Below are 25,719 nucleotides of genomic sequence, written 5' to 3'. Positions count from 1 at the left end.
GGTAGAAAGAGTCAGGATGTCCTGAAGAGTGAGTACAGAGAGCTTGAAAAACAGGACACAGAGGGTAGTAATCTCCGGATTGCTGCCTGTGCCACGTGCCAGTGAGGGTAAGAGTCCGATGCTCTGGCAGATGAACACGTGGCTGAGAAACTGGTGTAGGGGGCAGGGTTTCAGATTTCTAGATCATCGGGACCTCTTCAGGGGCAGGTGGGACCTGTACAAGAGAGACGGGTTACACCTGAACTACAAGGGCACCAATATACTTGCAGGGAAGTTTGCTAGTTTTATTGGGGAGGGTTTAAACTAGATGGGAACCAGAGTGCCAGAGCAGATAGTGGAACTGGGGTAAAAATAAATGATGTTGGTACTTCATGCAAAGTCACAAATAGCAAGGCTGTGTGTGCTGGTAATAATCTTCTGAGGTGTATATATTTCAAAGCGTGGAGTATTGTGGGAAAGGCAGACGAGCTGAGGGCCTGGATTGACACATGGAATTATGACATCATAGCCATTACTGAACCTTGGCTACAGGAGGGGCAGGACTGGCAGCTCAGTGTTCCGGGGTTCCAATGTTTCAGACGTGATAGAGACAGAGGGATGAAGGGTGGGTGGTGGCTTTGCTAGTCAGGGAAAATATTACAGCAGTGCTTCGGCAGGACAGATTAGATGGCTTGTCTACTGAGGCCATATGAGTGGAGCTGAGAAACAGGAAGGTATGACCACATTAATAGGGTTGTATTATGGACCACCCAATAGTCAGCGAGAATTGAAGGAGCAAATCTGCAAAGAGATAACAGACAACTGCAGGAGACAGAAATTTGTGATTGGAGAGGATTTTAATTTTCCACACATTGATTGGGACTCCCATACTGTTAAACGTCTAGATGGGTTAGAGTTTGTAAAATGTGTTCAGGAAAGTTTTCTAAATCAATATATAGATGTACCAACTAGGGAGGATGCAATATTAGATCTCCTATTAGGAAATGAGTTAGGGCAGGTGATGGAAGTGTGTGTAGGGGAACACTTTGGTTCCAGTGATCATAACATCATTAGTTTCAACTTGATCATGGATAAAGATAGATCTGGTCCTCGGGTTGACGTTCTAAACCTGAAAAGGGCCAAATTTGAAGAAATGAGAAGAGATCTAAAAATCGTAGATTGGGACAGGTTGTTCTCTGGCAAGGATGTGATTGGTAAGTGGGAGACCTTCAAAGGAGAAATTTTGAGAGTGCAGAGTTTGTATGTTCCTGTCAGGGTTAAAGGCAAAATGAATAAGAATAAGGAGCCTTGGCTATCGAGGGATATTGGAACTCTGATAACGAAGAAGAGAGATGTATAACATGTATAGGCAACAGGGAGGAAATAAGATGCTTGAGGAGTATAAAAAGAGCAAGAAAATACTTAAGAAAGAAATCAGGAGAGCTAAAAGAGGACATGAGGTTGCTTTGGCAGTCAGGGTAAAGGATAATTTTAAGAACTTCTACGGGTATGTTAAGAGCAAAAGGATAATAAGGGATAAAATTGATCCTCTTGAAGATCAGAGTGGTCGGCTATGTATGGAACCAAAAGAAATGGGAGAGATATTAAATGGGTATTTTGCATCTGTATTTACTAAGGAAACTAGAATGGAGTCTATGGAAACAAGGCAAACAAGTAGGGAGATCATGGAACTTATACAGATTAAAGAGGAGTAGGTGCTTGCTGTCTTGAGGCAAATCAGAGTAGATAAATCCCCAGGACCTGACAGGGTATTCCCTCGGACCTTGAAGGAGAATAAATGTTGAAATTGCAGTGGCCCTGGCATAAATATTATGTCAATATCCACGGATCGGGTGTCAGAGGATTGGAGGATAGCTCATGTAGTTCTGTTGTTTAAAAAAGGCTCAAAAAGTAAGCCGTGAAACTATAGGCCGGTAAGTTTGACATCGGTAGTAGGTAAATTATTGGAAGGAATACTAAGAGATAGGATCTCCAGGTATTTGGTTAGACAGGGACTTATTAGAAAAAGTCAGTATGGCTTTGTGCGTGGTAGATCATGTTTAATCAATCTATTAGAGTTTATTGAGGAAGTTACCAGGAAAGTGGATGAAGGGAAGGCAGTGGATGTTGTATACATAGACTTCAGTAAGGCCTTTGGCAAGGTCCCGCATTGGAGGTTAGTTAGGAAGATTCAGTCGCTTGGTATACATGGAGAGATAGTAAATCGGATTAGACATTGGCTCAATGGAAGAAGCCAGAGAGTGGTAGTGGAGGATTGCTACTCTGAGTGGAGGCCTGTGACTAGTGATGCGCCACGGGGATCAGTGCTGGGTCCATTGTTATTTGTCATCTATCTCAATGATCTGGATGAGAATGTGGCAAATTGGATCAGCAAATTCACTGATGATACAAAGATTGGAGGTGTAGTGGACAGTGAGGAAGGTTTTCAAAGCTTGCAGAGGGATTTGGACCAGTTGGAGGAATGGGCTGAAAAACGGCAGATGGAGTTTAATGCGGACAAGTGTGAGGTATTGCACTTCGGAAGGTCAAACCAAGTTAGAACATACAAGGTAAATATTAGGACACTGAGGAGGGCAGTAGAACAGAGGGATTTGGGAGTATAGATACATAATTCCCTAAAAGTGGCGTCACGGGTAGATAGGGTAGTAAAGAGACCTTTTGGTACATTGGCCTTTATAAATCAAAGTACTGAGAATAAGAGTTGGAATGAAATGGTGAGGTTGTATAAGACATTGGTGAGACCGAATTTGAAGTATTGTATGCAGTTTTGGTCACCTAATTACAGGAAGGATATTAATAAGGTTGAAAGATTGCAGAGAAGGTTTACAAAGACGTTGCCGGGACTTGAGAAACTGAGTTACAGGGAAAGTTTGAATAGGTTAGGACTTTATTCCCTGGTATGTAGGAGAATGAGAGGTGATTTGATAGAGGTGTATAAAATTATGATGGGTATAGATAGAGGGAATACGAGCAGGCTTTTTCCACTGAGGCTAGGGGAGAAAAGAAATCAGAGGTCATGGGTTAAGGGTGAAGGGCGAAAAGCTTAAAGGGAACATTAGCGGGGGCTTCTTCACACAGAGAGTGGTAGGAGTGTGGAATGAGCTGCCAGATGAAGTGGTGAATGCGGGATCACTTTGACATTTAAGAAAAACTGGGACAGGTACATGGATGAGAGGGGTTTGGACGGATACGGTCCGGGTGCAGGTCAGTGGGACTAGGCGGAAAAATGGTTCGGCACAGCCAAGAAGGGCCAAAAGGCCTGTTTCTGTGCTGTAATGTTCTATGGTTCTATGGTTCTATCTGAGGTGAAAGAGGTGCTGTTGTGCCTTTTTTCACCACACAATTGATGTGTACAGACCACGTGAGGTCCTCAGTGATGTGAATGCCGAGGAAATTAAAGCTGTTCACTGTCTCAACCCCAGATCCATTGATAGCCCGTCTCCATTCCTCTTGTCTTTGCAACATTGCATCCAGCTCCTTTGTTTTTGCGACATTGAGGGAGAAGTTGTTTTCTTGTCACCACTGTGTCAGGGTGATGACTTCTTCTGTGTCGGCTGCCTCGTTATTATTTGAGATTTGGCCAATAAATATAGTAACCTCAGCAAATTTAATTAGCAGATTGGAGCTGTGGGTAGCGACACAGTCATGTAGGGGGTCCAGTGTGGGTGGTAACAAGCTGCAGATGCAGTCCTTGACCAGTCTCTCGAAGCATTTGCTTATTATTAAGGTGAGTGCGACAGGACGCCAGACGTTCAGGCATGTTGCCTTAGTTGTTTTAGGTTCAGGAACAATGGTGGATGATTTGAAGCAGGAGGGAACTCTACACTGGGAGAGGGTGAGATTAAAAATATCCGTAAATACACCTGCCAGTTGTGCCTCGCGCATCCTGAGTACCCGCCCTGGGACGCCGTCCGGTCCCGCAGGCTTGCGACTGTCCACTCGTTGGAAACACCTGCGAACTTCAGCCTCAGAGATGACCAATGTGCAGGTCGCTTTGTCGGCTCTCCTCGGGGTCTCAGTGTTGGCGATATCGAACCGAGCGTAAAGAGACTTAGATCCTCTGGGAGACAGGCAGCGATGTTGGCAGCACCACTGCACTCAGCTCTGAAGTCTGCATTGGGGTGCAGAGCTTACCATAAGCTGTGTGTGCTGTTGGTGGAGAGCTGTGCCTGAATACGATCTCTGTATTGTCGTTTCGCTGCCTGGATGACTTTGCACAGATCGGAGCTGAATTTCTTGAGCTCCTGCTGATCACCGGCAATGTAAACAGTCGGTCACATGGCAAGTGCTGTTCACACAGAACTGTTGATACAAATTTTGTGGTTTGGGAAGTCCTGACCGATTTCTGAAGGAAATCATCTCCCCTCTGTGACAATAACACACAACTGGGGGATGTTGTTATTACACAGCTGTGATAATAACAGCCGGGAACTCCCTTGGCAGCCGGAAAGGTTTACACAGCAGCACCAGGTACTCCATTCCAATGCTCTGCAAGTCACATCTGTAGAAATATTCGAGTGATGTTGGAAACTCCTGATGAACTATAGCCACTGTTCTGCCTTCTTTGTAGCTGCATCGATATATTGGGTCCAGGTTAGATACTCGGAGATACTGACAGCAAGAAATTTGAAATTGCTCACTCTTTCCACATCATATCCCTCTATGAGGACTGGTGTGTCGTGTTCCCTCAGCTTGCCTTTTCTGAAACCCACAATTAGCTCTATTGACATACTTTCATAACGCAACCAGGATTCAGCACTCCATACACGTATATGCAATTCTGATAAGGGATACACATCACTGAACGTAAATGAAAGCATAACCCATAAAAGTGAAGAAACTATCATAAAAGTAGAAAACGTTAACCAATGGAAGAGTCTGACTCCCCACGGAGGACATCCACACGATCTGAGCCGATTAGATGTCGACAAGGAAGCGTCGAGCTCCTGGCTCAGAGTTGGAGACCTCTTCCCAGAAACAGAAGGGATCATTGTAGCAATACATGACAAGATTGTTGACACATGTAGTTATCAATAATACAGAATAAACGACCAATAGATTCAGGACGATAAATGCTGAAAATTACAAGGGAAACCAGAAATAATCCAACACTTTACAACATCCTGCAGTAATTTAACTGAATCTCATGACTTGCACAAGCACAATCAAGTGGTGGACAACATTCCCAAAAATCTTGCTTGAACTACAACTGATGAAAAACACGATAACTTACAATAAGTACAAGCCTGCTCCACTTTTAGAGTTAGAGTCCTTCATATCATAATGCGTCCGATCATTATTTCGGATAGGATAATACATGATCTGCGTTCGGATGTAATTTTACAGGATAAACAAGCAAAAGCAACTTTTTAAATATATATAGCCATTCCAAACACACATAACTTACAGAAATGAATTAGTAAAAAAAAAATACCAGAAATATGTTGAATTGAAAGGGCAAAATGAAAGACTATGGAACACGAACAGGGTATTATTTATCCCAATCATAATATCAATAACTGGTATCATCCTAAAGGCTTTACAGAATAGTATTAATAAATTAGGCCCACACGGCGATACTTGTGTAAATCTTCGAAAACCCATAACACTATACACCACGAGAATAGTCTGAAATCTCCTATCAATTGAGACATGAGTGTGCTTGGCTATGCCTGTACCTCAAGTTTTACCAGTTTAGGCTAAGATGATGGTGATGATGATGATGATGATGATGATGATGATAATAATGATAATAATAATAATAATAATAATAATGACTTATTTATAAAGCACCTTTCATCCAGACGATGCCGTTCAAACGGCATCACAACGGGATAAAGTGCAAACTAGAAAATGAAAGACAAAATGTGTCAGTCCTAATATACACCTCAGACTTCTGCACAGTACTGTAGTTTAAGGTGTTGAATTCTACAGTTTAGGAACATAGTCCCAATAAAACTCAACGCTGACTTCACAATGATCCTTTGGCCTTCTACCTTATCGTCTGCCTGCACTGCATTTTCTCGGCAACTGAAACACTGTTTCCCTGAACTATTCTGTTCCATTTTTCCTTGTACAACCTCATTGCACCGATGTGATGTAATGATCTATTTGGATCGCATGCAGAAAAGTTTTCCATTTTACAGTGGGGAATGTCACAATAATAAACCAATCTACCGATTCATTGTCAATAATACAGCGCCCCTTGGTTGCTTAAGATTGTTATAACTGGGGGGGAGGGGGGTGACAGTGCGGATGAGCTGCCACGACCTATTAAATGCTCCCAGTGGCGAGTAGCCTCTGTCCAGCTCTTGGCCTTCACGTGCGGTTTAGCCACTAATCCCGGTGGAAGCGTTTCTTCTGACAGGAGAAGGGGCAGAGGTGGGTTACTGGTGCCTTACAACCAGTCGCTTTGGGCAGATGGGGCTCATCGGCCGAGATTGGCAGCTCACCCAGGAGCAGGAAAACTCTGATCTCAAAACTCCACTGCCTTGTAACTGTAACCCCTCATGGGGAAGAATTTGGGAGTAAACCCAATGGGAAAAGCCTGGAGCTGGAGTCCCTGAGTCAGTGTTAAATGGTGTTCAACGCAGACTGGCATCTCCTGCGACACCTCTGGTGCCAAGCTGTGTCAGTCTCTGTCGTTCCTTTGTGTACATCAGATGCATGGAGAGAGGGAGCTTGCTACATCGGCAGAAGCTTCCTCTCCATATCGGAGTGTCCCGGCTTGCAGGGGCAGGACATCCATGGTCGACTCTGACAGACGGAGGCCTCATTAGACAGAGCCCCACACCCCCACAGCAAGACTGATGAGTAGCAGTTGCCAAGACTTCACCACCCTCTCCCACAGACACGATGTACATCACTGAGACAGACGCTTGTGGCTTCTTCCATTAACACAGATTCCATCTTTCCACCAATCCTCCATCACTGCGATTGAAAACTACCCATTTTCATTCCTGTCATTCCGATGGGTTATGGATCCGCAACTTCACTGTGATTCTTCACAAACGCTGCCCGACTTGAGTATTTCCCGCGTATTCTGCTACTGTTTTGATGCAAGAGCATTGGACACCTGTGACTCCCCAGTGTGTAGATTGGCCAAAATGTACAGTGTCCTGCTCTCCATAGTTCCACACCAGATCAACATTAACAGCGTCTGCTAATGATGCAAACAATGCTTTAAATATAGTGAAATGTTGTTGTAACGGGAGTGCAGTCAGAACTGCAATAGGATATTCAAGATTCTAAAACTTTATTGTCATTCCAACCGTACATCAGCTCTGCAGGGTAGAATGAGACAGCGTTTCCCAGGAGCAGTGCAATCATAACATAACAAACGCAAAACTAAATAATAAACACAACAATAAGTAATAAAACACAACAGCCACATGTCGGTTTAAATCAAGTTATAAGTGTTCGGTGCAAGTTAAAAGTGTCCAAAGCAGAGTCAGATAGAGCAGCTATTTAGCAGTCTGACTGCCTGAGGGAGGAAGCTGTTTAGTAGTCTTGTGGTTTTAGTTTTGATGCTCCTGTAACGTTTGCCTGATGGCAGAAGAACAAACAGTTCATGGAGAGGGTGTGAGGGGTCTTTAATGATGTACTGTGTCTGCTGGAGGCATCAAACCTGAAAGAGGTCTTGGACAGAAGGTAGGGAGACCCCAATAACCTTCTCTGCTCCCCTAACCACCCCCTGCAAGGCTTTTTTGTCGGCAGCACTGCAGCTGGAGTACCAGGTTGTGATGCAAAAGGTCAGCACACTCTCAACCACGCCTCTGTAGAATGTAGTTAAGATGTTAGTGGGGAGTGATGCTTGTTTAAGCTTCCTCAGAAAGTGCAATCAGGGGAATGTTCACCTTCACAAACAAGTAGAACCAGAACATGAGGATTGCACATTTTCAGGTACATCCATTGCTGTCAATTCCGTGTCTGTGAACAGAATTTTACTTTCTGTCCTAATATCCATGGAAGCATTGAATTTATTCATGTAATCTCAAACACTGAATGCTGAAATACCGTTATAAAGTTCTTTGTCAGATGAGCCATTTAACTTTTTGAATATGTTCTCTGTTCCCATGGAAGATGTTCAACAGAAACACAAGCAGACTCTGCGGGCACAAACTGAAACACTGAGAGTGAACACGATCCTGATGAGGGAGAAGGTGAAGGTTTTCCAGCTGGTTGATCGATACGTTGAGCTCACGGTCATTTCTACTGTTCGAGATCGGACACTAGTGGAACATGAGCTGCTGGCAAGAGGCAGAGACCATGAGGATTATAGAGAGGAGCAACTCCGCAGACAGCTGGAAAAAATCCGGACTGATCAGTTATTCCAGAGCAGGTTTTCCCGGAGTAAATCCAAATCTGGGAGTTCAGCAGCAGTGGCCGGAGTCCCGGGGATCGGGAAAACAACGATGGTACAAAAGATTGTTTATGACTGGGCCATGGGGAAAATATACCAACAATTCCAGTTTGTCTTCAGTTTCAAATTCCGAGATTTAAGCACCATTAACTGTAGAATAAACCTGAAGGAACTGATTCTGGATCAGTATCCTTACTTTGGGAATATCCTGAGAGAAGTCTGGAAGAACCCAGAGGGATTACTGTTTATATTCGATGGTTTAGATGAATTCAAACAAAAAATCGATTTTGCGGACAGTCGGAGAGATACAGAACCCAAGCACCAGTGCCCAGATCCCGAGTGGTGGTGTGAAGTGTCTGACATTGTGTACAGTTTAATCCAGGGCAAGCTGCTCCCAGGGTGTTCAGTGCTGGTGACCACCCGTCCCACTGCGTTACATTTATTGGAAAAGGCGGAGATCAGTGTCCGGGCTGAAATCCTGGGATTTGTTGATAAGGAACGAAAGGAATATTTCATCAAACATTTTGAAGATCAGACGGTGGCCGATGCTGTTTTCAAACACGTGAAGGAGAATGAGATCCTGTACACAGTCAGCTACAACCCCTCCTACTGCTGGATCCTCGCACTGGCACTGGGCCCCTTCTTCACACAAAGAGTCAGGGACCCACAGCGAGTTCCCAAGACCATCACACAACTGTACTCCTACTATATTTACAACATCCTGAAAAACCACGGCCGTGAGATTGAGAGACCCCGTGATGTGTTACTCAGGGTTGGTCAGATGGCCTTCAGAGGAGTGTCCGAGAAGAAGATTGTGTTTACAGATGGAGATTTGATCAAGTACAATCTGCAGCCTTCCCAGTTCCTGACCGGGTTCCTGATGGAGCTTTTGGAGAGAGAGGATTCTGCCCAGAGCGTGGTGTACACATTCCCACACCTCACCATCCAAGAGTTTGTAGCTGCAGTCGCACAATTCCTGAATCCACATCCCGGGGATATCCTGAAATTCTTCACTGATGCCCACAGCACGACAGATGGGCGATTTGAGGTTTTTCTCCGTTTTGTTGCTGGTCTCTCCTCCCCAATGACAGCTCGGGGCCTGGTGGAGTTTCTGGGTCCATTTCATCATGAAACAACCTGCCGGGTGATTGACTGGGTGAAGGAGGAGGTTCAACGCCAGAGTGGAAACACAGGGAGTGAAGCTGGTAAAAGGAGCCTCCTGAACACATTGCACTACCTGTTTGAGTCTCAGAATCGTGGACTGGCTCAGGCCGCACTGGGATCTGTGGAAACATTTTCATTCAGTGGAATGACACTGACCCCGATTGACCTCGCGGTCCTGTCTCATGCCATCGGACTCTGTGATACAATAAAACACCTCGACCTGGAGAACTGCCACATTCAGTGTGAAGGAATCCAGCGGCTGGGACCCGGGCTGCACAAGTGCCAGGAGTTGAGGTAACTTGATTTATCTCTCACTCTGAACTGTGAAAATGTTCTATTGTGTCATTTCAATGTAAAGGGACTTGGGTTAAACTGTGATAAATCAGATTGTGAAGAATTGTGACAAATGCCCAGGGGATCGGTCAGTAACTCCCAAGGACAGGAGGGTTCTGTGGTTCCTTGTGAAGGGATGTTGGAGACTTCATCAGATCAGTGACCAACGACTATTGGTTTAATGGTAGTAAATCACAGGAATGGCCGTGTTTCCTGCTGCCTGTGACACGTCCATTGACAATGTTCCTTCTCACTGTTACTGACACCCAGACAGACACTGACTGCAGCAGGTGGGTCAGAGATTCACACCCCCTTCCCGGTGAGGGACAAGAGACCGTCAGCAGACTGTCACAGTGAGAAGGAAAGAAATACCATTGTGAGATTATCCTCCCCTGCCCTTGATAGTGTGTGACTTTGCTCACTACCAGATACACAGAGAGCGAGGCCGCATCTCCTCTGGGTCTCTGATCAGACTCAACACACACGTACAAAAATTTTCTGCATCCTCTCGTCTTGTAGGATTATCGTTTACCCTTGGAATCCTCCTGTGGGAACTCTTATCCAAATCCCCCTTCGATTCTTAGGGATCTCGTCCCCATCCCCATTCCTCCTGTGGGCTCTCTATTACCCTTTCCTCATCCTCCAGTGGAATGTCTTTTCCCCACTCCCCTTACTGCGGGATCTTTCTTCCCCATGACCCTTCTTCCCGTGAGATCTCTCTTCCACATCACCCTTCCACCTGTGGGATCTCTCTTCCCCATCCCCCTTCCTCTTATGCGATCTCTCTTCCGCATCCACCTTCCTGCTGTGGGATCTCTCTGCCCATCCCCCTCCCTCCTGTGGGACCTCTCTTCCCCATCGCCCTTTCCTCCTGTCGGATCCCTCTTCTCCATCTCCCTTCCTCCTGTGGGATCTATCTTCCACATCCCCCTTTCCTCCTGTGGGATCCCTCTTCTCCATCCCCATTCCTCGTGTGGGATCTCTCTCCCCCATCCCCCTTCGTCTTGTGGGATATCTCGTCCAGATCCCGCTTCCTCCTGTAGGATCTATCTTCCCGAAACCCCTTCCGAGGGATCTCTCTTCCCTACCCCCCTCCTCCTGTGAGTCCTCTGCTCCTGTGTCCCCTCTTCCTGTCGTATCCCACCTCCCCATGTTCCTTCCTCCTGTGGGATCTATCTTCCACATCCCCCTTTCCTCCTGTGGGATCCCTCTTCTCCATCCCCATTCCTCCTGTGGGATCTCTCTCCCCCATCCCCCTTCGTCTTCTGGGATATCTCGTCCAGATCCCGCTTCCTCCTGTAGGATCTATCTTCCCGAACCCCCTTCCGAGGGATCTGTCTTCCCTACCCCCCTCCTCCTGTGAGTCCTCTGCTCCTGTGTCGCCTATTCCTGTCGTATCTCACCTCCCCATGTTCCTTCCACCTGTGGGATCTCTCTTTACCATCCCCCGTCCTCCTGTGGGATAACTCTTCCCCATCCCTTCTTCTTGTGGGATCACACTCCCCCATCCCTTCCTCTTGTGGGATCTCCCTTCCCCATCCCCTTCCTCCTGTGGGATCTCACTTCCCCATCTCCCTTCCTCTTGTGGGATCTCTCTCCCCCATTCCCCTTCCTCCTGTGGGATCTATCTCCCCAATCGACCTTCCTCCTGTTTGATCCCTCTTTCCCATCCCTTTCCTCCGGTGGGATCTCTCTCCCCCATCCCCCTTCCTCCTGTGGGATATCTCTTCCCCATCGCCTTCCTCTTGTGGGATGTCTCTTCCACATCCCCATTCCTCCTGTGGGGTCTCTTTTCCACATCCCCCTTCCTCCTGTGGCATCTCTCTTCCCCAACACTTCCTCCGCTGGAATCTTTCTCCCCCATCCCTCTTCCTCCTGTGGGATCTCTCTTCCCCATCCCCCTTCCTCTTATGCGATCTCTCTTCCGCATCCACCTTCCTCCTGTGTGATCTCTCACCCACATTCCCCTTCCTCTTGTGGGATCTCTCTACCCCATCCCCCTTTTTCCTGTTGGGCCTCTGTTCCCATGACCACATCTCCTGTGGGATCTGTCTTCCCCATCCCCCGTCCTCCTGTGGGATCACTCTGCCCCATCCCTTCCCCTTGTGGGATTTCTCTGCCCCATCACCCTTCCTCCTGTGGGATCACTCTCCCCCATCCCTTCCTCTTGTGGGATCTCCCTTCCCCATCCCCTTCCTCCTGTGGGATCTCACTTCCCCATCCCCCTTCTTCTTGTGGGATCTCTCTCCCCCATTCCCCTTCCTCCTGTGGGATCTATCTCCCCAATCGACCTTCCTCCTGTGTGATCCCTCTTTCCCATCCCTTTCCTCCGGTGGGATCTCTCTCCCCCATCCCCCTTCCTCCTGTGGGATATCTCTTCCCCATCGCCTTCCTCTTGTGGGATTTCTCTTCCACATCCCCATTCCTCCTGTGGGGTCTCTTTTCCGCATCCCCCTTCCTCCTGTGGGATCTCTCTTCCCCAACGCTTCCTCCTATGGAATCTTTCTCCCTCATCCCTCTTCCTCCTGTGGGATCTCTCTTCCCCATCCCCCTTCCTCCTGTGGGATCTCTCTCCCCCATCCCCCTTCCTCCTGTGGGATCTCTCTTCCCTATCTCCCTTCCTCCTGTGGGGTCTCTCTTCCCCATCCCCCTTCCTCCTGTGTGATCTCTCTCCCACATTCCCCTTCCTCTTGTGGAATCTCTCTACCCCATCCCCCTTTTTCCTGTTGGGCCTCTGTTCCCATCACCACATCTCCTGTGGGATCTGTCTTCCCCATCCCCCTTCCTCCTGTGGGATATCTCTTCCCCATCGCCTTCCACTTGTGGGATTTCACTTCCCCATCCCCATTCCTCCTGTGTGATCTCCCTTCTCCATCCCTTTCCTCATGTGGGATCTCTCTCCCCCATCCCTCTTCCTCCTGTGGGATCTATCTCCCCAATTGACCATCCTCCTTTGGGATCTCTCTTCCCCATCCCCCTTCCTCCTTTGCGATCTCTCTTACCCGTCTCCATTCCTCCTGTGGGATCTCTCTCCCCTATCCACCTTCCTCCTGTGGGATATCTCTTCCCCATCGCCTTCCACTTGTGCGATTTCACTTCCCCATCCCCCTTCCTCCTGTGGGGTCTCTTTTCCCCATCCCCCTTCCTCCTGTGGGATCTCTCTTCGCCATTCCCCTTCCTCCTGTGTGATCTCCCTTCCCCATCCCTTTCCTCCTGTGGGATCTCTCTCCCCCATCCCTCTTCCTCCTGTGGGATCTATCTCCCCAATTGACCATCCTCCTTTGGGATCTCTCTTCCCCATCCCCCTTCCTCCTGTGTGATCTCTCTTCCCCATCCTCCTTCCTCCTTTGCGATCTCTCTTACCCGTCTCCATTCCTCCTGTGGGATCTCTCTCCCCTATCCGCCTTCCTCCTGTGGGATATCTCTCCCCCATCCCTCTTCCTCCTGTGTGATCTCTCTTCCTCATCAAATTCCAACGGTGAGATATGTCCTTCCCATCCCACTTCCTCCCGTGGGTTCTCCCCTTCCCAAAACCTTTCTTCCCATGGGAACTCTCTACCCTATCTGCCTTCCTCCATTGGGATCACCTGACAATCTGACTTCCTCCTGTGGGATAGCTCTACCCCATTCCCATTCCTCATCTGGGATCTCCCTTCCCCATCCCCTTTCCTCCTGTGGGGTCTCTTTTCCCCATCCCCCTTCCTCCTGTGGGATCTCTCTTCCCCAACGCTTCCTCCTATGGAATCTTTCTCCCCCATTCCTCTTCCTCCTGTGGGATCTCTCTTCCCCATCCCACTTCCTCTTATGCGATCTCTCTTCCGCATCCACATTCCTCCTTTGGGATCTCTCTGCCCATCCCCCTCCATCCTGTGGGATCTCTCTTCCCCATCCCCCTTCCTCCTGTGGGATCTCACTTCGCTATTTCCTTCCTCCTGTGGGGTCTCTCTTCCCCATCCCCCTTCCTCCTGTGCGATCTGTCTCCCACATTCCCCTTGCTCTTGTGGGATCTCTCTATCCCATCCCCCTTTTTCCTGTTTGGCCTCTGTTCCTATCACCACACCTCCTGTGGGATCTCTCTTCCACATCCCCGTTCCTCCTGTGGGATCTCTCTCCCCCAACCCCCTTTCTCCTGTGGTATCTCTCTTCCCCATCCCTTCCTCCTGTGGGATCTCTCTCCCCCATCCCCTTCCTGTTGTGTGATTTCTATTCCACATCCCCCTTCTGCCTGTGGGGTCTGTCTTCCCCATCCCCCTTCCTGCTGTGGGATCTCTCTCCCCCATCCCCCTTCCTCCTGTGGGATCTCTCTTCCCTATCTCCCTTCCTCCTGTGGGGTCTCTCTTCCCCATCCCCCTTCCTCCTGTGTGATCTCTCTCCCACATTCCCCTTCCTCTTGTGGGATCTCTCTACCCCATCCCCCTTTTTCCTGTTGGGCCTCTGTTCCCATCACCACATCTCCTGTGGGATCTGTCTTCCCCATCCCCCTTCCTCCTGTGGGATATCTCTTCCCCATCGCCTTCCACTTGTGGGATTTCACTTCCCCATCCCCATTCCTCCTGTGTGATCTCCCTTCTCCATCCCTTTCCTCATGTGGGATCTCTCTCCCCCATCCCTCTTCCTCCTGTGGGATCTATCTCCCCAATTGACCATCCTCCTTTGGGATATCTCTTTCCCATCGCCTTCCACTTGTGGGATTTCACTTCCCCATCCCCCTTCCTCCTGTGGGGTCTCTTTTCCCCATCCCCCTTCCTCCTGTGGGATCTCTCTTCGCCATTCCCCTTCCTCCTGTGTGATCTCCCTTCCCCATCCCTTTCCTCCTGTGGGATCTCTCTCCCCCATCCCTCTTCCTCCTGTGGGATCTATCTCCCCAATTGACCATCCTCCTTTGGGATCTCTCTTCCCCATCCCCCTTCCTCCTGTGTGATCTCTCTTCCCCATCCTCCTTCCTCCTTTGCGATCTCTCTTACCCGTCTCCATTCCTCCTGTGGGATCTCTCTCCCCTATCCGCCTTCCTCCTGTGGGATATCTCTCCCCCATCCCACTTCCTCCTGTGCGATCTCTCTTCCTCATCAAATTCCAACGGTGAGATATTGCCTTCCCATCCCACTTCCTCCCGTGGGTTCTCCCCTTCCCAAAACCTTTCTTCCCATGGGAACTCTCTACCCTATCTGCCTTCCTCCATTGGGATCACCTGACAATCTGACTTCCTCCTGTGGGATAGCTCTACCCCATTCCCATTCCTCATCTGGGATCTCCCTTCCCCATCCCCTTTCCTCCTGTGGGACCTCACACCCCATCCCCCTTTCTCCTGTGGGATCTCTCTCCCACATCCCCCTTCCTCTTGTGTGATTTCTCTTCCACATCCCCCTTCCTCCTGTGGGGTCTGTCTTCCCCATCCCCCTTCCTCCTGTGGGATGTCTCTTCTCCATGCCCCTTCCTCCTGTGGGATCTCTCTTCGCTATCTCCCTTCCTCCTGTGGGGTCTGTCTTCCCCATCCCCCTTCCTGCTGTGGGATGCCTCTTCCCCATCCCCCTTCCTCCTGTGGGATCTCACTTCGCTATTCCCTTCCTCCTGTGGGGTCTCTCTTCCCCATCCCCCTTCCTCCTGTGCGATCTCTCTCCCACATTCCCCTTGCTCTTGTGCGATCTCTCTCCCCATCCCCCTTCCTCCTGTGGGATCTCTCTTCCCTATCTCCCTTTCTCCTGTGGGGTCTCACTTCCCCATCCCCCTTCCTTCTGTGTGATCTCTCACCCACATTCCCCTTCCTCTGGTGGGATCTCTCTACCCCATCCCTCTTTTTCCTGTTGGGCCTCTGTTCCCATCACCACATCTCCTGTGGGATCTGTCTTCCCCATCCCCCGTCCTCCTGTGGGATAACTCTTCCCCATCCCTTCCTCTTGTGGGATCACTCTCCCCCATCCCTTCCTCTTGTGGGATCTCCCTTCCAAATCCCCATCCTCCTGTGGGATCTCACTTCCCCATCCCCCTTCCTCTTGTGGGATCTCTCTCCCCCATTCCCCTTCCTCCTGTGGGATCTATCTCCCCAATCGACCTTCCTCCTGTGTGATCCCTCTTTCCCATCCCTTTCCTCCGCTGGGATCTCTCTCCCCCATCCCCCTTCCTCCTGTGGGATATCTCTTCCCCATCGCCTTCCTCTTGTGGGATTTCTCTTCCACATCCCCATTCCTCCTGTGGGGTCTCTTTTCCCCATCCCCCTTCCTCCTGTGGGATCTCTCTTCCCCAACACTTCCTCCTCTGGAATCTTTCTCCCCCATCCCTCTTCCTCCTGTGGGATCTCTCTTCCCCATCCCTCTTCCTCTTATGCGATCTCTCTTCCGCATCCACCTTCCTCCTGTGGGGTCTCTCTTCCCCATCCCCCTTCCTCCTGTGCGATCTCTCTCCCACATTCCCCTTGCTCTTGTGCGATCTCTCTCCCCATCCCCCTTCCTCCTGTGGGATCTCTCTTCCCTATCTCCCTTTCTCCTGTGGGGTCACACTTCCCCATCCCCCTTCCTTCTGTGTGATCTCTCACCCACATTCCCCTTCCTCTGGTGGGATCTCTCTACCCCATCCCTCTTTTTCCTGTTGGGCCTCTGTTCCCATCACCACATCTCCTGTGGGATCTGTCTTCGCCATCCCCCGTCCTCCTGTGGGATAACTCTTCCCCATCCCTTCCTCTTGTGGGATCACTCTCCCCCATCCCTTCCTCTTGTGGGATCTCCCTTCCAAATCCCCTTCCTCCTGTGGGATCTCACTTCCCCATCCCCCTTCCTCTTGTGGGATCTCTCTCCCCCATTCCCCTTCCTCCTGTGGGATCTATCTCCCCAATCGACCATCCTCCTGTGTGATCCCTCTTTCCCATCCCTTTCCTCCGCTGGGATCTCTCTCCCCCATCCCCCTTCCTCCTGTTGGATATCTCTTCCCCATCGCCTTCCTCTTGTGGGATTTCTCTTCCACATCCCCATTCCTCCAGTGGGGTCTCTTTTCCCCATCCCCCTTCCTCCTGTGGGATCTCTCTTCCCCAACACTTCCTCCTCTGGAATCTTTCTCCCCCATCCCTCTTCCTCCTGTGGGATCTCTCTTCCCCATCCCTCTTCCTCTTATGCGATCTCTCTTCCGCATCCACCTTCCTCCTTTGGGATCTCTCTGCCCATCCCCCTCCATTCTGTGGGATCTCTCTTCCCCATCCCCCTTCCTCCTGTGGGATCTCTCTCCCACATCCCCCTTCCTCCTGTGGGATCTCTCTTCCCTATCTCCCTTCCTCCTGTGGGGTCTCTCTCCCCCATCCCTCTTCCTCCTCTGGGATCTATCTCCCCAATTGACCATCCTCCTTTGGGATCTCTCTTCCCCATCCCCCTTCCTCCTGTGTGATCTCTCTTCCCCACCCTCCTTCCTCCTTTGCGATCTCTCTTACCCGTCTCCATTCCTCCTGTGGGATCTCTCTCCCCTATCCGCCTTCCTCCTGTGGGATATCTCTCCCCCATCCCTCTTCCTCCTGTGGGATCTCTCTTCCTCATCAAATTCCAACGGTGAGATATGTCCTTCCCATCCCACTTCCTCCCGTGGGTTCTCCCCTTCCCAAAACCTTTCTTCCCATGGGAACTCTCTACCCTATCTGCCTTCCTCCATTGGGATCACCTGACAATCTGACTTCCTCCTGTGGGATAGCTCTACCCCATTCCCATTCCTCATCTGGGATCTACCTTCCCCATCCCCTTTCCTCCTGTGGGGTCTCTTTTCCCCATCCCCCTTCATCCTGTGGGGTCTCTCTTCCCCATCCCCCTTCCTCCTGTGGGATCTCTCTCCCCCATCCCCCTTCCTCCTGTGGGATCTCTCTTCCCTATCTCCCTTCCTCTTGTGGGATCTCTCTACCCCATCCCCCTTTTTCCTGTTGGGCCTCTGTTCCCATCACCACATCTCCTGTGGGATCTGTCTTCCCCATCCCCCTTCCTCCTGTGGGATATCTCTTCCCCATCGCCTTCCACTTGTGGGATTTCACTTCCCCATCCCCATTCCTCCTGTGTGATCTCCCTTCTCCATCCCTTTCCTCATGTGGGATCACTCTCCCCCATCCCTCTTCCTCCTGTGGGATCTATCTCCCCAATTGACCATCCTCCTTTGGGATCTCTCTTCCCCATCCTCCTTCCGCCTGTGTGATCTCTCTTCCCCATCCCCCTTCCTCCTTTGCGATCTCTCTTACCCGTCTCCATTCCTCCTGTGGGATCTCTCTCCCCTATCCACCTTCCTCCTGTGGGATATCTCTTCCCCATCGCCTTCCACTTGTGGGATTTCACTTCCCCATCCCCCTTCCTCCTGTGGGGTCTCTTTTCCCCATCCCCCTTCCTCCTGTGGGATCTCACTTCGCCATTTCCCTTCCTCCTGTGTGATCTCCCTTCCCCATCCCTTTCCTCCTGTGGGATCTCTCTCCCCCATCCCTCTTCCTCCTGTGGGATCTATCTCCCCAATTGACCATCCTCCTTTGGGATCTCTCTTCCCCATCCCCCTTCCTCCTGTGTGATCTCTCTTCCCCATCCTCCTTCCTCCTTTGGGATCTCTCTTACCCGTCTCCATTCCTCCTGTGGGATCTCTCTCCCCTATCCGCCTTCCTCCTGTGGGATATCTCTCCCCCATCCCTCTTCCTCCTGTGGGATCTCTCTTCCTCATCAAATTCCAACGGTGAGATATGTCCTTCCCATCCCACTTCCTCCCGTGGGTTCTCCCCTTCCCAAAACCTTTCTTCCCATGGGAACACTCTACCCTATCTGCCTTCCTCCATTGGGATCACCTGACAATCTGACTTCCTCCTGTGGGATAGCTCTACCCCATTCCCATTCCTCATCTGGGATCTCCCTTCCCCATCCCCTTTCCTCCTGTGGGACCTCACACCCCATCCCCCTTTCTCCTGTGGTATCTCTCTTCCCCATCCCTTCCTCCTGTGGGATCTCTCTCCCACATCCCCCTTCCTCTTGTGTGATTTCTCTTCCACATCCCCCTTCCTCCTGTGGGGTCTGTCTTCCCCATCCCCCTTCCTGCTGTGGGATGCCTCTTCCCCATCCCCCTTCCTCCTGTGGGATCTCACTTCGCTATTCCCTTCCTCCTGTGGGGTCTCTCTTCCCCATCCCCCTTCCTCCTGTGCGATCTCTCTCCCACATTCCCCTTGCTCTTGTGCGATCTCTCTCCCCATCCCCCTTCCTCCTGTGGGATCTCGCTTCCCTATCTCCCTTCCTCCTGTGGGGTCACACTTCCCCATCCCCTTCCTTCTGTGTGATCTCTCACCCACATTCCCCTTCCTCTGGTGGGATCTCTCTACCCCATCCCTCTTTTTCCTGTTGGGCCTCTGTTCCCATCACCACATCTCCTGTGGGATCTGTCTTCCCGATCCCCCGTCCTCCTGTGGGATAACTCTTCCCCATCCCTTCCTCTTGTGGGATCACTCTCCCCCATCCCTTCCTCTTGTGGGATCTCCCTTCCAAATCCCCTTCCTCCTGTGGGATCTCACTTCCCCATCCCCCTTCCTCTTGTGGGATCTCTCTCCCCCATTCCCCTTCCTCCTGTGGGATCTATCTCCCCAATCGACCTTCCTCCTGTGTGATCCCTCTTTCCCATCCCTTTCCTCCGCTGGGATGTCTCTCCCCCATCCCCCTTCCTCCTGTGGGATATCTCTTCCCCATCGCCTTCCTCTTGTGGGATTTCTCTTCCACATCCCCATTCCTCCTGTGGGGTCTCTTTTCCCCATCCCCCTTCCTCCTGTGGGATCTCTCTTCCCCAACACTTCCTCCTCTGGAATCTTTCTCCCCCATCGCTCTTCCTCCTGTGGGATCTCTCTTCCCCATCCCTCTTCCTCTTATGCGATCTCTCTTCCGCATCCACCTTCCTCCTTTGGGATCTGTCTGCCCATCCCCCTCCATTCTGTGGGATCTCTCTTCCCCATCCCCCTTCCTCCTGTGGGATCTCACTTCGCTATTTCCTTCCTCCTGTGGGGTCTCTCTTCCCCATCCCCCATCCTCCTGTGCGATCTCTCTCCCACATTCCCCTTTCTCTTGTGGGATCTCTCTATCCCATCCCCCTTTTTCCTGTTGGGCCTCTGTTCCTATTACCACACCTCCTGTGGGATCTCTCTTCCACATCCACCTTCCTCCTGTGGGATCTCTCACCCCCAACACACTTTCTCCTGTGGTATCTCTCTTCCCCATCCCTTCCTCCTGTGGGATCTCTCTCGCCCATCCCCTTCCTGTTGTGTGATTTCTCTTCCACATCTCCCTACCGCCTGTGGGGTCTGTCTTCCCCATCCCCCTTCCTCCTGTGGGATCTCTCTTCCTTATCTCCCTTCCTCTTGTGGGGTCTCTCTTCCCCATCCCCCTTCCTCCTGTGTGATCTCTCTCCCACATTCCCCTTCCTCTTGTGGGATCTCTCTACCCCATCCCCCTTTTTCCTGTTGGGCCTCTGTTCCCATCACCACATCTCCTGTGGGATCTGTCTTCCCCATCCCCCTTCCTCCTGTGGGATATCTCTTCCCCATCGCCTTCCACTTGTGGGATTTCACTTCCTCATCCCCCTTCCTCCTGTGGGGTCTCATTTCCCCATCCCCCTTCCTCCTGTGGGATCGCTCTTCCTCATTCCCCTTCCTCCTGTGTGATCTCCCTTCCCCATCCCTTTCCTCCTGTGGGATCTCTCTCCCCCATCCCTCTTCCTCCTGTGGGATCTATCTCCCCAATTGACCATCCTCCTTTGGGATCTCTCTTCCCCATCCCCCTTCCTCCTGTGTGATCTCTCTTCCCCATCCTCCTTCCTCCTTTGCGATCTCTCTTACCCGTCTCCATTCCTCCTGTGGGATCTCTCTCCCCTATCCGCCTTCCTCCTGTGGGATATCTCTCCCCCATCCCTCTTCCTCCTGTGTGATCTCTCTTCCTCATCAAATTCCAACGGTGAGATATGTCCTTCCCATCCCACTGCCTCCCGTGGGTTCTCCCCTTCCCAAAACCTTTCTTCCCATGGGAACTCTCTACCCTATCTGCCTTCCTCCATTGGGATCACCTGACAATCTGACTTCCTCCTGTGGGATAGCTCTACCCCATTCCCATTCCTCATCTGGGATCTCCCTTCCCCATCCCCTTTCCTCCTGTGGGGTCTCTTTTCCCCATCCCCCTTCCTCCTGTGGGGTCTCTCTTCCCCATCCCCCTTCCTCCTGTGGGATCTCTCTCCCCCATCCCCCTTCCTCCTGTGGGATCTCTCTTCCCTATTTCCCTTCCTCTTGTGGGATCTCTCTACCCCATCCCCCTTTTTCCTTTTGGGCCTCTGTTCCCATCACCACATCTCCTGTGGGATCTGTCTTCCCCATCCCCCTTCCTCCTGTGGGATATCTCTTCCCCATCGCCTTCCACTTGTGGGATTTCACTTCCCCATCCCCATTCCTCCTGTGTGATCTCCCTTCTCCATCCCTTTCCTCATGTGGGATCACTCTCCCCCATCCCTCTTCCTCCTGTGGAATCTATCTCCCAAATTGACCATCCTCCTTTGGGATCTCTCTTCCCCATCCTCCTTCCGCCTGTGTGATCTCTCTTCCCCATCCCCCTTCCTCCTTTGCGATCTCTCTTACCCGTCTCCATTCCTCCTGTGGGATCTCTCTCCCCTATCCACCTTCCTCCTGTGGGATATCTCTTCCCCATCCCCCTTCCTCCTGTGGGATCTCACTTCGCCATTCCCCTTCCTCCTGTGTGATCTCCCTTCCCCATCCCTTTCCTCCTGTGGGATCTCTCTCCCCCATCCCTATTCCTCCTGTGGGATCTATCTCGCCAATTGACCATCCTCCTTTGGGATCTCTCTTCCCCATCCCCCTTCCTCCTGTGTGATCTCTCTTCCCCATCCCTTCCTCCTGTGGGATCTCTCTCGCCCATCCCCTTCCTGTTGTGTGATTTCTCTTCCACATCTCCCTACCGCCTGTGGGGTCTGTCTTCCCCATCCCCCTTCCTCCTGTGGGATCTCTCTTCCTTATCTCCCTTCCTCTTGTGGGGTCTCTCTTCCCCATCCCCCTTCCTCCTGTGTGATCTCTCTCCCACATTCCCCTTCCTCTTGTGGGATATCTCTACCCCATCCCCCTTTTTCCTGTTGGGCCTCTGTTCCCATCACCACATCTCCTGTGGGATCTGTCTTCCCCATCCCCCTTCCTCCTGTGGGATATCTCTTCCCCATCGCCTTCCACTTGTGGGATTTCACTTCCTCATCCCCCTTCCTCCTGTGGGGTCTCATTTCCCCATCCCCCTTCCTCCTGTGGGATCGCTCTTCCTCATTCCCCTTCCTCCTGTGTGATCTCCCTTCCCCATCCCTTTCCTCCTGTGGGATCTCTCTCCCCCATCCCTCTTCCTCCTGTGGGATCTATCTCCCCAATTGACCATCCTCCTTTGGGATCTCTCTTCCCCATCCCCCTTCCTCCTGTGTGATCTCTCTTCCCCATCCTCCTTCCTCCTTTGCGATCTCTCTTACCCGTCTCCATTCCTCCTGTGGCATCTCTCTCCCCTATCCGCCTTCCTCCTGTGGGATATCTCTCCCCCATCCCTCTTCCTCCTGTGGGATCTCTCTTCCTCATCAAATTCCAACGGTGAGATATGTCCTTCCCATCCCACTTCCTCCCGTGGGTTCTCCCCTTCCCAAAACCTTTCTTCCCATGGGAACTCTCTACCCTATCTGCCTTCCTCCATTGGGATCACCTGACAATCTGACTTCCTCCTGTGGGATAGCTCTACCCCATTCCCATTCCTCATCTGGGATCTCCCTTCCTCATCCCCTTTCCTCCTGTGGGACCTCACACCCCATCCCCCTTTCTCCTGTGGTATCTCTCTTCCCCATCCCTTCCTCCTGTGGGATCTCTCTCCCACATCCCCCTTCCTCTTGTGTGATTTCTCTTCCACATCCCCCTTCCTCCTGTGGGGTCTGTCTTCCCCATCCCCCTTCCTCCTGTGGGATGTCTCTTCCCCATGCCCCTTCCTCCTGTGGGATCTCTCTTCGCTATCTCCCTTCCTCCTGTGGGGTCTGTCTTCCCCATCCCCCTTCCTGCTGTGGGATGCCTCTTCCCCATCCCCCTTCCTCCTGTGGGATCTCACTTCGCTATTCCCTTCCTCCTGTGGGGTCTCTCTTCCCCATCCCCCTTCCTCCTGTGCGATCTCTCTCCCACATTCCCCTTGCTCTTGTGCGATCTCTCTCCCCATCCCCCTTCCTCCTGTGGGATCTCTCTTCCCTATCTCCCTTCCTCCTGTGGGGTCACACTTCCCCATCCCCTTCCTTCTGTGTGATCTCTCACCCACATTCCCCTTCCTCTGGTGGGATCTCTCTACCCCATCCCTCTTTTTCCTGTTGGGCCTCTGTTCCCATCACCACATCTCCTGTGGGATCTGTCTTCCCGATCCCCCGTCCTCCTGTGGGATAACTCTTCCCCATCCCTTCCTCTTGTGGGATCACTCTCCCCCATCCCTTCCTCTTGTGGGATCTCCCTTCCAAATCCCCTTCCTCCTGTGGGATCTCACTTCCCCATCCCCCTTCCTCTTGTCGGATCTCTCTCCCCCCATTCCCCTTCCTCCTGTGGGATCTATCTCCCCAATCGACCTTCCTCCTGTGTGATCCCTCTTTCCCATCCCTTTCCTCCGCTGGGATGTCTCTCCCCCATCCCCCTTCCTCCTGTGGGATATCTCTTCCCCATCGCCTTCCTCTTGTGGGATTTCTCTTCCACATCCCCATTCCTCCTGTGGGGTCTCTTTTCCCCATCCCCCTTCCTCCTGTGGGATCTCTCTTCCCCAACACTTCCTCCTCTGGAATCTTTCTCCCCCATCGCTCTTCCTCCTGTGGGATCTCTCTTCCCCATCCCTCTTCCTCTTATGCGATCTCTCTTCCGCATCCACCTTCCTCCTTTGGGATCTCTCTGCCCATCCCCCTCCATTCTGTGGGATCTCTCTTCCCCATCCCCCTTCCTCCTGTGGGATCTCACTTCGCTATTTCCTTCCTCCTGTGGGGTCTCTCTTCCCCATCCCCCATCCTCCTGTGCGATCTCTCTCCCACATTCCCCTTTCTCTTGTGGGATCTCTCTATCCCATCCCCCTTTTTCCTGTTGGGCCTCTGTTCCTATTACCACACCTCCTGTGGGATCTCTCTTCCACATCCACCTTCCTCCTGTGGGATCTCTCACCCCCAACACACTTTCTCCTGTGGTATCTCTCTTCCCCATCCCTTCCTCCTGTGGGATCTCTCTCGCCCATCCCCTTCCTGTTGTGTGATTTCTCTTCCACATCTCCCTACCGCCTGTGGGGTCTGTCTTCCCCATCCCCCTTCCTCCTGTGGGATCTCTCTCCCCCATCCCCCTTCCTCCTGTGGGATCTCTCTTCCTTATCTCCCTTCCTCTTGTGGGGTCTCTCTTCCCCATCCCCCTTCCTCCTGTGTGATCTCTCTCCCACATTCCCCTTCCTCTTGTGGGATCTCTCTACCCCATCCCCCTTTTTCCTGTTGGGCCTCTGTTCCCATCACCACATCTCCTGTGGGATCTCTCTTCCCCATCCCCCTTCCTCCTGTGGGATATCTCTTCCCCATCGCCTTCCACTTGTGGGATTTCACTTCCTCATCCCCCTTCCTCCTGTGGGGTCTCATTTCCCCATCCCCCTTCCTCCTGTTGGATCGTTCTTCCTCATTCCCCTTCCTCCTGTGTGATCTCCCTTCCCCATCCCTTTCCTCCTGTGGGATCTCTCTCCCCCATCCCTCTTCCTCCTGTGGGATCTATCTCCCCAATTGACCATCCTCCTTTGGGATCTCTCTTCCCCATCCTCCTTCCGCCTGTGTGATCTCTCTTCCCCATCCCCCTTCCTCCTTTGCGATCTCTCTTACCCGTCTCCATTCCTCCTGTGGGATCTCTCTCCCCTATCCACCTTCCTCCTGTGGGATATCTCTTCCCCATCGCCTTCCACATGTGGGATTTCACTTCCCCAGCGCCCTTCCTCCTGTGGGGTCTCTTTTCCCCATCCCCCTTCCTCCTGTGGGATCTCTCTTCCCCATTCCCCTTCCTCCTGTGTGATCTCCCTTCCCCATCCCTTTCCTCCTGTGGGATCTCTCTCCCCTATCCATCTTCCTCCTGTGGGATCTCTCTCCCCCATCCCTCTTCCTCCTGTGGGATCTCTCTTCCCCATACCCGTTTCTCCTGTGTGATTTCTCTTCCACATCCCCCTTCCTCCTGTGGGATCTCTCTTCCCCTTCCCCCTTCCTCCTGTGGGTTCCCTCTTCCCCATCCCTCTTTCCTCAGTTGGGGTCTGTCTTCCCCATCACCCTTCCTCCTGTGGGATGTCTCTTCCCCATCCCCCTTCCTCCTGTGGGATGCCTCTTCCCCATCCCCCTTCCTCCTTTGGGATCTCTCTTCCCCATCCTCCTTCCGCCTGTGTGATCTCTCTTCCCCATCCCCCTTCCTCCTTTGCGATCTCTCTTACCCGTCTCCATTCCTCCTGTGGGATCTCTCTCCCCTATCCACCTTCCTCCTGTGGGATATCTCTTCCCCATCGCCTTCCACATGTGGGATTTCACTTCCCCAGCGCCCTTCCTCCTGTGGGGTCTCTTTTCCCCATCCCCCTTCCTCCTGTGGGATCTCTCTTCCCCATTCCCCTTCCTCCTGTGTGATCTCCCTTCCCCATCCCTTTCCTCCTGTGGGATCTCTCTCCCCTATCCATCTTCCTCCTGTGGGATCTCTCTTCCCCATACCCGTTTCTCCTGTGTGATTTCTCTTCCACATCCCCCTTCCTCCTGTGGGATCTCTCTTCCCCTTCCCCCTTCCTCCTGTGGGTTCCCTCTTCCCCATCCCTCTTTCCTCAGTTGGGGTCTGTCTTCCCCATCACCCTTCC

The 25,719-nt window shown here is 51.6% G+C and overlaps 1 protein-coding gene across 1 annotated transcript in view; it reads left to right on the top strand.

The window, feature by feature from the left end:
• The window catches only part of LOC140722334 (NACHT, LRR and PYD domains-containing protein 12-like), an 83,343-nt gene that overhangs the window by 14,608 nt on the left and 43,016 nt on the right, over nucleotides 1-25,719 (top strand). Inside the window, exon 6 of the mRNA XM_073037107.1 lies at nucleotides 8,083-9,820. Coding sequence (XP_072893208.1) covers nucleotides 8,083-9,820 — 1,738 coding nt within the window. The remainder of the gene's footprint in view (nucleotides 1-8,082; nucleotides 9,821-25,719) is intronic.

The sequence above is a fragment of the Hemitrygon akajei genome, unplaced genomic scaffold (assembly GCF_048418815.1).
Source record: "Hemitrygon akajei unplaced genomic scaffold, sHemAka1.3 Scf000075, whole genome shotgun sequence".
Classification (NCBI taxonomy): domain Eukaryota; kingdom Metazoa; phylum Chordata; class Chondrichthyes; order Myliobatiformes; family Dasyatidae; genus Hemitrygon; species Hemitrygon akajei.
The sequence above is the reverse complement of the archived record's forward strand: the minus strand, read 5'-3'. Positions and strand labels throughout refer to the sequence as shown.